The sequence below is a fragment of the Phyllobates terribilis genome, unplaced genomic scaffold, assembly GCF_046119375.1.
Source record: "Phyllobates terribilis strain yellow unplaced genomic scaffold, ASM4611937v1 Scaffold_3__8_contigs__length_932513732, whole genome shotgun sequence".
Lineage (NCBI taxonomy): Eukaryota > Metazoa > Chordata > Amphibia > Anura > Dendrobatidae > Phyllobates > Phyllobates terribilis.
In genome coordinates, this window is record NW_027362763.1 from 652,926,477 (window position 1) to 652,938,444 (window position 11,968).

General features: G+C 61.4%; 2 protein-coding genes across 2 annotated transcripts in view; one reads left to right on the forward strand and one right to left on the reverse strand.

Moving 5' to 3' along the window:
• The window catches only part of MRPS18A (mitochondrial ribosomal protein S18A), a 60,482-nt gene extending 59,574 nt beyond the window's left edge, over positions 1 to 908 (forward strand). Inside the window, exon 6 of the mRNA XM_073671673.1 lies at positions 561 to 908. Within this exon, the coding sequence (XP_073527774.1) occupies positions 561 to 705 (145 nt within the window). The 3' untranslated portion in view covers positions 706 to 908. The remainder of the gene's footprint in view (positions 1 to 560) is intronic.
• On the reverse strand, positions 741 to 8,726 carry RSPH9 (radial spoke head component 9). The gene is made up of 5 exons (XM_073671672.1): positions 8,388 to 8,726; positions 6,219 to 6,384; positions 6,004 to 6,133; positions 5,537 to 5,683; positions 741 to 1,212 (listed from the first exon to the last, which is right to left on the reverse strand). Exons 1-5 carry the CDS (start codon positions 8,609 to 8,611, stop codon positions 1,052 to 1,054), a joined length of 828 nt encoding a protein of 275 aa, XP_073527773.1. The 5' UTR covers positions 8,612 to 8,726; the 3' UTR covers positions 741 to 1,051.
• Positions 8,727 to 11,968: the final 3,242 nt, after the last annotated feature.

An 11,968-nucleotide genomic window follows, 5' to 3' on the forward strand; every position in this document is an offset into this window, starting at 1 on the left:
GGGATGGGAGGGGGTCAGCCCTCAGGGTTACGCCGGGGGGGATGGGAGGGGGTCAGCCCTGAGGGTTACGCCGGGGGGATGGGAGGGGTCAGCCCTGAGGGTTACGCCGGGGGGATGGGAGGGGACAGCCCTGAGGGTTACGCCGGGGGGATGGGAGGGGACAGCCCTGAGGGTTACGCCGGGGGGATGGGAGGGGACAGCCCTGAGGGTTACGCCGGGGGGATGGGAGGGGACAGCCCTGAGGGTTACACGGGGGGCTGGGAGGGGACAGCCCTGAGGGTTACACGGGGGGCTGGGAGGGGGCAGTCCTCACGGTCACAGTGCTGAATGGCCGATCACCCTCATAAAGGCAGGGAGATGTGAACCGTCCCTCTTAGGGGTAATGGGGAACTATCAGGGTTCATGGGGTCTTCTACCCGACCCTATTGAGTGTTGTGATGGGTGATATTGGACTCCTGGTCCCTCTGTTAAATGCAGAGTGATGTGTATATATATTCAGTCTATTGTCCTCTGTTATCAGCACTTCTGTCTGATGGTCTTGTTCTCCGTCTCCCCCTCAGGTACCTCACGTTCTTCTCTGTGTCCACCGCTAAACCCATCCTGAGGAAGGGCCTGAAGTGGTGTAAGGTGAAAATGCCGGTTGGGGACCCCATCATGAAGGACAACATTCGCTACGGCCGTAAACCGCTGACCTTCAGGCAGTGAGCGCCGCTGACCTTCAGGCAGTGAGCGCCGCTGACCTTCAGGCAGTGAGCGCCGCTGACCTTCAGGCAGTGAGCGCCGCTGACCTTCAGGCAGTGAGCGCCGCTGACCTTCAGGCAGTGAGCGCCGCTGACCTTCAGGCAGTGAGCGCCGCTCGTCATGGGACTGTAATAGATGAATAAATGCTTCCCGCACCGTCTGCTCTGCGGAGGGTTCTAGAAGAGCCTTTATTTCACCTGTTCACACAGTAATGTGGGGGCAGATATCAGTCCCTTTGATCTCGGGGGGGGGGGGGGGGCTGCGGCTCTCGTGACTGATGAAGATGATGATGGTGATGGTGGTCGTCTTCTCAGATCATGAAGGGCAGGTCGATATTCCGCTCTCCGTTCCCGATGTATACGTAGCCGTGCTGCGGGGTGAGAGGGACGTGGGCGAAGGTCATCCCCAGCCACAGCAGACTGCGCAGGACCACCACGCTGCCCCCCTGCTCGCACTGCAGACTCCAGCAACCTGCGGGCAGAGAGCAGACACCTGTATAACGTGATCTACTGCCGGTATGGCTGCCGGCGCCGGTATGGCAGGACGGATCAGATACCGACCCATTCACTAACTGCATGTAACGTAGGAGCCCTGGATTTCCGAGCTGCCACTCTCACTTCTAAGACTTGTCTGGCCAGGAACAGGTTAACCCACCGATCTTCCCCCGCTGCTCCCAGTCTCTACATCCAGGCACAGACTTGACCGCTGTGGACAGTGATTGGCTGCAGTGTTCCCACCTTCCCGCAGCAGCAGGGTCGCTTTTCCTCTCCGGAGGCCTCATGAGATGACATGAATTGAGTGGGTGCGGAGGTGTCAGACGGCCGTCCTCTGCCACATCTGGGGGCGGCATCGTGTCTAGGGGAGGAGGGGTGCAGGGCATGGTGGGCCGGTGGCGGACTCTCGGGATCTGCACTGAGATCTCGTCTCTTCTGAGCAGAAAAGTGGAAATTTCTTTTGCAGCTTTTCTCTTCTCAACAATGAAAACCATATTTCTCATTCTTGGTGGCCGCCAAAGGGCCGTCTCTGGCCCGTCTCCACGCTCCGGCCCCGGGGCACAGGAGGGTGCGGCAGCCGACACATGGGAAAGCTTAGAGGCTGCGTCCTGGTAGACGGGCGCGGTCGTCTGCGCTGTGACTGAGGGGCCGATCGACTGCAGCTAATCCCCGCTCCAACCCTGTAAAGAGCAGAGGACGCAGCCGCTGCCCGTGTCACTACTACCCGTGTCACCGTGGCCCCACTGCCCGTGTCACTGCTGCCCATGTCATTGCTGCCTGTGTCACCATGGCTCATGTCGCCGCTGCCCGAGTCACTGCTGCCCCACTGCCTGTGTCACTACTGCCCGTGTCACCGCAGACCTACTGCCTGTGTCACCATGGCTCATGTCGCTGCTGCCCGTGTCACCGCAGCCCCACTGCCTGTGTCACCGCGGCCCCGCTGCCCGTGTCACCATGGCCCATGTCACCGCTGCCCGTGTCACCGCTGCCCATGTCACCACTGCCCGTGTCATCGTGGCCCTTCTGCCTGTGTCACTGCTGCCTGTGTCACCGCGGCCCCACTGCCTGTGTCACTACTGCCTGTGTCACCGCGGCCCCGCTGCCCGTGTCACCATGGCCCATGTCACCGCTGCCCATGTCACCACTGCCCGTGTCATCGTGGCCCTTCTGCCTGTGTCACTGCTGCCTGTGTCACCATGGCCCATGTATCCGCTGCACATGTCACCATGGCCCATGTCACCGTTGCCCAAGTCACCGCTGCCCATGTCGCAGCTGCCCTTATCACCGTGGCCCCACTGCCTGTGTCACTAATGCCCGTATCACCGTGGCCCCACTGCCTGTGTCACTAATGCCCGTATCACCGTGGCTCCATTGCCTGTGTCACTGCTGCCCGTATCACCGTGGCCCCGCTGCCTGTGTCACTAATGCCCGTATCACCGTGGCCCCGCTGCCTTTGTCACTGCTGCCCGTATCACCGTGGCTCCATTGCCTGTGTCACTGCTGCCCGTATCACCGTGGCCCCACTGCCTGTGTCACTAATGCCCGTATCACCGTGGCCCCGCTGCCTTTGTCACTGCTGCCCGTATCACCGTGGCTCCATTGCCTGTGTCACTGCTGCCCGTATCACCGTGGCCCCGCTGCCTGTGTCACTAATGCCCGTATCACCGTGGCCCCGCTGCCTTTGTCACTGCTGCCCGTATCACCGTGGCCCCACTGCCTGTGTCACTGCTGCCCGTATCACCGTGGCCCCACTGCCTGTGTCACTAATGCCCGTATCACCGTGGTTCCATTGCCTGTGTCACTGCTGCCCGTATCACCGTGGCTCCATTGCCTGTGTCACTGCTGCCCGTGGCCCCGCTGCCTTTGTCACTGCTGCCCGTATCACCGTGGCTCCATTGCCTGTGTCACTGCTGCCCGTATCACCGTGGCCCCGCTGCCTGTGTCACTAATGCCCGTATCACCGTGGCCCCGCTGCCTTTGTCACTGCTGCCCGTATCACCATGGCTCCATTGCCTGTGTCACTGCTGCCTGTGTCACTAATGCCCGTGTCACCGTGGCCCCGCTGCCTTTGTCACTAATGCCCGTGGCCCCGCTGCCTGTGTCACTAATGCCCGTGTCACCGTGGCCCTGCTGCCCTTAGCACTGCTGTCCATGTCGCAGCTGCCCGTATCACCGTGGCCCCACTGCCTGTGCCACTAATGCCCGTGTCACCGTGGCCCCACTGCCTTTGTCACTGCTGCCCGTGTCACCGTGGGCCCCGCTGCCTGTGTCACTAATGCCCGTGGCCCTGCTGCCCTTAGCACTGCTGTCCATGTCGCAGCTGCCCGTGTCACCGTGGCCCCACTGCCTGTGTCACTAATGCCCGTGTCACCGTGGCCCCACTGCCTTTGTCACTGCTGCCCGTGTCACCGTGGGCCCCGCTGCCTGTGTCACTAATGCCCGTGTCACCGTGGCCCTGCTGCCCTTAGCACTGCTGTCCATGTCGCAGCTGCCCGTATCACCGTGGCCCCACTGCCTGTGCCACTAATGCCCGTGTCACTGCTGCCCGTGTCACCGTGGGCCCCGCTGCCCGTGTCACTAATGCCCGTGTCACCGTGGCCCTGCTGCCCTTAGCACTGCTGTCCATGTCGCAGCTGCCCGTATCGCCGTGGCCCCGCTGCCTGTGTCACTAATGCCCGTGTCACCGTAGCCCCGCTGCCTGTGTCAGTAATGCCCGTGTCACTGCTGCAGTCCAAGGAATAGGAGCGGTGGTCACATCTGAGGAGGAGGTGGCCGGCTGCGTGGGCCCAGGCAGCGGGTGTAGAGGACATGATGGCAGTTCTGGGCTGTGATCCTCACCATTATCATAGTGTTACCACTGAGCCCTTATATATGGCAGTACAGGGGAGACGCCGCTCCCATTTCCTACCATAACCACCATAAAAAGAGAAGATTTGGGGCGTCGGATGAAATATTTTGTGTCGGCACTGACTGGGTTTAGTTGTGGGGTCCCAGCTGCCGTCCACAGACGAGCGGGTGGTCCTGCACCTCTGAACAGGAGCCATCTCTGCGCTCGCTAGATTCAGGCATTGCATCCCGTATCACAGCGGGACTCGTAGTGAAGCATTGCGTATCGCAGGCCATGCAGCGGGTGGCGGCCCCCCGCGATCAGGCGGCCCCCCCGCGATCAGGAATTGCTCCTGCCGTCTGTGCCACAGGACTCCAGGTCACGGAGGAGCGTGCACGGTCTCTCCATTACATGGAGACCACCGTTGTCTGATGTCCTCACCGGTCTCATCCTACCAGGACTCGGCGGCTTTGCTGCGGCGCAGACTGCTGGCACGACACGCTCCTCGGCCTGATCGCAGCCGGGACTACATACAAGGCCGCGCCATAGAAAATGAGGTCCGCACCTTCCGCCACGGTCACCGGCTGCTGCTGTACTGGTCCTAGAGAAACTGCGCAGAGCGTCTCCTCTCCCCCAAGATAATCAAACTCCGCAGAGCGTCTCCTCTCCCCCAAGATAATCAAACTCTGCAGAGTGTCTCCTCTCCCCCAAGATAATCAAACTCCGCAGAGCGTCTCCTCTCCCCCAAGATAATCAAACTCCGCAGAGCGTCTCCTCTCCCCCAAGATAATCAAACTCCGCAGAGCGTCTCCTCTCCCCCAAGATAATCAAACTCCGCAGAGCGTCTCCTCTCCCCCAAGATAATCAAACTCCGCAGAGCGTCTCCTCTCCCTCAAGATAATCAAACTCCGCAGAGCGTCTCCTCTCCCCCAAGATAATCAAACTCCGCAGCGCGTCTCCTCTCCCCCAAGATAATCAAACTCCGCAGAGCGTCTCCTCTCCCCCAAGATAATCAAACTCCGCAGAGCGTCTCCTCTCCCCCAAGATAATCAAACTCCGCAGAGCGTCTCCTCTCCCCCAAGATAATCAAACTCCGCAGAGCGTCTCCTCTCCCCCAAGATAATCAAACTCCGCAGAGCGTCTCCTCTCCCCCAAGATAATCACTGCTGAAATACTCTGCTCCTTCCAAGACATGACTCACCAGATCTGCGTGCTCATCTCCTGAAATCCTCTGTTCTGCTGAAGACCCTGCACCATTCATAACTCTGCCTGTGCCCCAGCATGCTTGTTCTCCTTAAATACTCTGTGGTGCTTTAGTGTCTTGGCAGGGGTGTATATATACAGTATATACCTCCTGTGTTCCCCTAGGACAGTTCCACTGCTCAGTTCTTACAGCAGGGGCCACTCAATGCACCCGGGCATTATGGGTACACTGGTAGCCCCTGCTGTGAGCGGACCACCGTCAGTCACTCACCTTTAGGGACGTCGTGCTCTAAGGAGTCCAGGAAGTCGATGGCGGGGTCCTGCTCGGCCTTCTCCAGCAGAGACTTCTTCTTGGGACTCGGCGTCGGGGTGAAGTGGAAGAAGGAGCTGAGCTTTTTTGCTTCGCTCACTGTAAGACCTGGAGGGGCAAGAGCACAGGGTCAGAGGTCATGAACCCATGACAGGTACAGGTCATGTCTACAGAGGTGGGTGAAGGAATATTCGGACCCTCACAGCAGAGACGGAGACCGCTACGTGGTAACGAGCGTACGGAGGGGACCCTTCCCCGGCACCGACCAGGACTGACATATACTGTACAAGGGGCAATCTGGGAGAAGAGGCGATGCTCTGCAGAATACCATGTGACAGCAATAATCTGCAGCTCCTGAACACAAGGGTCCACCGGCCCCATGAAGCGCTGCACCCCCCCCCCCAGTCAGACAGCTGGCTCCGCTTTACCTCGGAAGCTGTGGTTTATGTGGACCTGTCCGAGTGGACTCTTGGTGAGCGCCCCCCGGGGGGCCACCGCCGCCTCTCGATCGATCAGTGCGATTGTGCCGATCAGACGAGACTCCTCCTTAATGTGATTCTGACAAAGAGAAAACGGGAAAAACACATCAGACGTCTCCACCAGACGCCCCGAGATAGAGACCACCCCGAAAATGCACAATTACCGTCACCTCCTCCTCGTACGCCTCAGTCCCCTCCCCCGCCTTCCCGCGGACTGTGAGCTCATACTCATGGGCGGGGTCTCCGATGAAACGCCCCCTAATGGCCTGCGCCTCTCTGATGATGTCATCTGTGGGCGGGGAAAGAAGGCACCAATCCAGACAATTCAGGCTGCAAGGAAAGGGGCGACACATCAGCACCCAAATTACTGTGCACCCCCAGACAGTGCACCCCCAGGTTACATACAGTATACGGAAGGAATCCTAGAATGTTCTCATTAGAGGGGACCTCGGGGGTCCTCGTGTCCAACCCCCGGCTCAATGCAGGAGTCACTAAACCATCTCAGACAGATGTCTGTCCGGCCTCTGAAGACGTCCATTGAAGGAGAACTCACCACCTCTCGTGGCCGCCTGTTCCACTCAATGATCACCCTCACTGTCATACAGTGTCTTCTAATATCTGATCTGTATCTTCTCCATTTAGTTTCATCCCATTGCTTCTAGTCTTTCTTTGTGCAAATGAGAATAAAGCCGATCCCTCTACAATGTGACAGCCCTGAAGATATTTGTAGACAGCTATTAAGTCTCCTCTCAGTCTTCTCTTTTGTAAGTTGAACATTCCCAGATCCTGTAACCGTTCCTCATAGGACATGGTTTGCAGACCGGTCACCATTCTGGTCGCTCTTCTCTGAACTTGTTTCAGTTTTTCAATGTTTTTTTTAAAATGTGGAGCCCAAAACTGGACACAGTATTCCAGATGAGGTCTGACCAAAGAGGAGTAGAGGGGGATAATGACTTCACGTGATCTAGACTGTATGCTTCTGTTAATACATCCCAGAACTGTGTTTGCCTTTTTTGCTGCTGCATCACACTGTTGACTCCTGTGCAGTCTGTGATCTAAAACTATACACAAGTCTTTTTCACACGTACTGTTGCTTAGTTCTATTTCCATTCTGTAGAAGTCATTTTTGTTTTCCTTGCCCAGATGTAGGACTTTACACTTCTCCCCAGTAAATCCCATTCTATTACTCGCTGCCCATTGTAGAAGCTTCTCTAGATCCTCTGACTCCTCTCTGTCTTCTCTGGGGTCCGCTATCCCTCCTATCTCTGCATCATCTGAACCTTCAGTTCTCTCATCTAAATCATTGATAAAGAGGCTGAACAACACTGGGGCCAGGACAGAGCCCACCCAACTGGATGTGCAACCCGTTACTACCACTCTTTGAGGACCCCTTGTATCCCCTTGGTCTGAATAATGGGCCCCCCCGGGTCTCCTCTCGGTATCGGGGCCCCCCGGGTCTCCTCTCGGTATCGGGGCCCCCCGGGTCTCCTCTCGGTATCGGGGCCCCCCCGGGTCTCTTCTCGGTATCGGGGCCCCCCAGGTCTCTTCTCGGTATCGGGGCCCCCCCTGTGTCTCTCCGGTATCGGGGCCCCCCCGGGTCTCTTCTCGGTATAGGGCCCCCTGGGTCTCTCTGGTATCGGGGCCCCCCGGGTTTCCTCTCGCTATCGGGGCCCCCCTGGGTCTCCTCTCGGTATCGGGGCCCACCGGGTTTCTTCTCGGTATAGGGCCCCCGGGCCTCCTCTCGGTATCGGGGCCCTCCCCGGGTCTCCTCTCGGTATCGGGGCCCTCCCCGGGTCTCCTCTCGGTATCGGGGCCCTCCCCGGGTCTCCTCTCGGTATCGGGGCCCCCCGTATCTCTCCGGTATCGGGGCCCCCCGGGTCTCTTCTCGGTATAGGGCCCCCGGGCCTCCTCTCGGTATCGGGGCCCTCCCCGGGTCTCCTCTCGGTATCGGGGCCCTCCCCGGGTCTCCTCTCGGTATCGGGGCCCTCCCCGGGTCTCCTCTCGGTATCGGGGCCCCCCGTATCTCTCCGGTATCGGGGCCTCCCCGGGTCTCTTCTCGGTATAGGGCCCCCTGGGTCTCTCTGGTATCGGGGCCCCCCGGGTCTCCTCTCAGTATCGGGGCCCTCCCCGGGTCTCCTCTCGGTATAGGGCCCCCTGGGTCTCTCTGGTATCGGGGCCCCCCTGGGTCTCCTCTCAGTATCGGGGCCCTCCCCGGGTCTCCTCTCGGTATAGGGCCCCCGGGTCTCCTCTCGGTATCGGGGCCCCCCCGTATCTCTCCGGTATCGGGGCCCCCCCGTATCTCTCCGGTATCGGGGCCCCCCCGGGTCTCTCACCTGTAGAACGTCCTCCGGCCCCGCAGCTCCTCGCCGCCCTCCGTGCCTTGCGCGATGTAATAATCCCCGCGGACCCCCAGGATCTTGCCCCAGAAGAAGGCCCGGCACAGCCGCATATCCCTCCGCAGCAGCAGCAGGGAGCAGCTCAGGGCCGCGCTCTGCTCGGGGCTCAGGCCGCAGCCGGACACCAGCTCCAGGGACGTCTGCAGCCGCTCAGCGTCCATCTCCCGGCACTGTGCGGCGCCGTCACCCTGGAAACAGGAAATGCTCCGCTCTCCACAGCAACGCGTCCTGTAACCAGGAAGTGACCTGCCCTTGACTACAGGTCGGAGGAACCGCCCACACATGACGTCACTGACTTTTCATTTTTCCCGTATAGAAACTGATCGCTGATTAGACCGGACGATGAAATGGCCCCGCCCTCAGCTGTCAGTCTGCACAGCTCTGATGGCCCCGCCCCCAGCTGTCAGTCTGCACAGCTCTGATGGCCCCGCCCCCAGCTGTCAGTTTGCACACAGCTCTGATGGCCCCGCCCCCAGCTGTCAGTCTGCACAGCTCTGATGGCCCCGCCCCCAGCTGTCAGTTTGCACACAGCTCTGATGGCCCCGCCCCCAGCTGTCTGTCTGCACACAGCTCTGATGGCCCCGCCCCCAGCTGTCAGTCTGCACAGCTCTGATGGCCCCGCCCCCAGCTATCAGTCTGCACACAGCTCTGATGGCCCCGCCCCCAGCTGTCAGTCTGCACACAGCTCTGATGGCCCCGCCCCCAGCTGTCTGTCTGCACACAGCTCTGATGGCCCCGCCCCCAGCTGTCAGTCTGCACACAGCTCTGATGGCCCCGCCCCCAGCTGTCAGTCTGCACAGCTCTGATGGCCCCGCCCCCAGCTGTCAGTCTGCACACAGCTCTGATGGCCCCGCCCCTAGCTGTCAGTCTGCACAGCTCTGATGGCCCCGCCCCCAGCTGTCAGTCTGCACAGCTCTGATGGCCCCGCCCCCAGCTGTCAGTCTGCACAGCTCTGATGGCCCCGCCCCCAGCTGTCAGTCTGCACACAGCTCTGATGGCCCCGCCCCCAGCTGTCAGTCTGCACAGCTCTGATGGCCCCGCCCCCAGCTGTCAGTCTGCACACAGCTCTGATGGCCCCGCCCCCAGCTGTCAGTCTGCACAGCTCTGATGGCCCCGCCCCCAGCTGTCTGTCTGCACAGCTCTGATGGCCCCGCCCCCAGCTGTCTGTCTGCACAGCTCTGATGGCCCCGCCCCCAGCTGTCAGTCTGCACAGCTCTGATGGCCCCGCCCCCAGCTGTCAGTCTGCACAGCTCTGATGGCCCCGCCCCCAGTTATCAGTCTGCACACAGCTCTGATGGCCCCGCCCCCAGCTGTCAGTCTGCACACAGCTGTGATGGCCCCGCCCTCAGCTGTCAGTCTGCACAGCTCTGATGGCCCCGCCCCCAGCTGTCAGTCTGCACAGCTCTGATGGCCCCGCCCCCAGCTGTCAGTTTGCACACAGCTCTGATGGCCCCGCCCCCAGCTGTCAGTCTGCACAGCTCTGATGGCCCCGCCCCCAGCTGTCAGTCTGCACAGCTCTGATGGCCCCGCCCTCAGCTGTCAGTCTGCACAGATCTGATGGCCCCGCCCCCAGCTGTCAGTCTGCACAGCTCTGATGGCCCCGCCCCCAGCTGTCAGTCTGCACAGCTCTGATGGCCCCGCCCCCAGCTGTCAGTCTGCACACAGCTCTGATGGCCCCGCCCCCAGCTGTCAGTCTGCACAGCTCTGATGGCCCCGCCCCCAGCTGTCAGTCTGCACACAGCTCTGATGGCCCCGCCCCTAGCTGTCAGTCTGCACAGCTCTGATGGCCCCGCCCCCAGCTGTCAGTCTGCACACAGCTCTGATGGCCCCGCCCCCAGCTGTCAGTCTGCACAGCTCTGATGGCCCCGCCCCCAGCTGTCAGTCTGCACACAGCTCTGATGGCCCCGCCCCCAGCTGTCAGTCTGCACAGCTCTGATGGCCCCGCCCTGAGCTGTCAGTCTGCAGAGCTCTGATGGCCCCGCCCCCAGCTGTCAGTCTGCACAGCTCTGATGGCCCCGCCCCCAGCTGTCAGTCTGCACACAGCTCTGATGGCCCCGCCCCCAGCTGTCAGTCTGCACAGCTCTGATGGCCCCGCCCTCAGCTGTCAGTCTGCACAGCTCTGATGGCCCCGCCCCCAGCTGTCAGTCTGCACAGCTCTGATGGCCCCGCCCCCAGCTGTCAGTTTGCACACAGCTCTGATGGCCCCGCCCCCAGCTGTCAGTCTGCACAGCTCTGATGGCCCCGCCCCCAGCTGTCAGTCTGCACAGCTCTGATGGCCCCGCCCTCAGCTGTCAGTCTGCACAGATCTGATGGCCCCGCCCCCAGCTGTCAGTCTGCACAGCTCTGATGGCCCCGCCCCCAGCTGTCAGTCTGCACAGCTCTGATGGCCCCGCCCCCAGCTGTCAGTCTGCACAGCTCTGATGGCCCCGCCCCCAGCTGTCAGTCTGCACAGCTCTGATGGCCCCGCCCCCAGCTGTCAGTCTGCACAGCTCTGATGGCCCCGCCCCCAGCTGTCAGTCTGCACAGCTCTGATGGCCCCGCCCCCAGCTGTCAGTCTGCACACAGCTCTGATGGCCCCGCCCCTAGCTGTCAGTCTGCACAGCTCTGATGGCCCCGCCCCCAGCTGTCAGTCTGCACAGCTCTGATGGCCCCGCCCCCAGCTGTCAGTCTGCACACAGCTCTGATGGCCCCGCCCCCAGCTGTCAGTCTGCACAGCTCTGATGGCCCCGCCCCCAGCTGTCAGTCTGCACACAGCTCTGATGGCCCCGCCCCTAGCTGTCAGTCTGCACAGCTCTGATGGCCCCGCCCCCAGCTGTCAGTCTGCACACAGCTCTGATGGCCCCGCCCCCAGCTGTCAGTCTGCACAGCTCTGATGGCCCCGCCCCCAGCTGTCAGTCTGCACACAGCTCTGATGGCCCCGCCCCCAGCTGTCAGTCTGCACAGCTCTGATGGCCCCGCCCTGAGCTGTCAGTCTGCAGAGCTCTGATGGCCCCGCCCCCAGCTGTCAGTCTGCACAGCTCTGATGGCCCCGCCCCCAGCTGTCAGTCTGCACACAGCTCTGATGGCCCCGCCCCCAGCTGTCAGTCTGCACAGCTCTGATGGCCCCGCCCCCAGCTGTCAGTCTGCACACAGCTCTGATGGCCCCGCCCCCAGCTGTCAGTCTGCAGAGCTCTGATGGCCCCGCCCCAGCTGTCAGTCTGCACAGCTCTGATGGCCCCGCCCCCAGCTGTCAGTCTGCACAGCTCTGATGGCCCCGCCCCCAGCTGTCAGTCTACACAGCTCTGATGGCCCCGCCCCCAGCTGTCAGTCTGCACAGCTCTGATGGCCCCGCCCCCAGCTGTCAGTCTGCACACAGCTCTGATGGCCCCGCCCCCAGCTGTCAGTCTGCACAGCTCTGATGGCCCCGCCCTCAGCTGTCAGTCTGCACAGCTCTGATGGCCCCGCCCCCAGCTGTCAGTCTGCACAGCTCTGATGGCCCCGCCCCCAGCTGTCAGTTTGCACACAGCTCTGATGGCCCC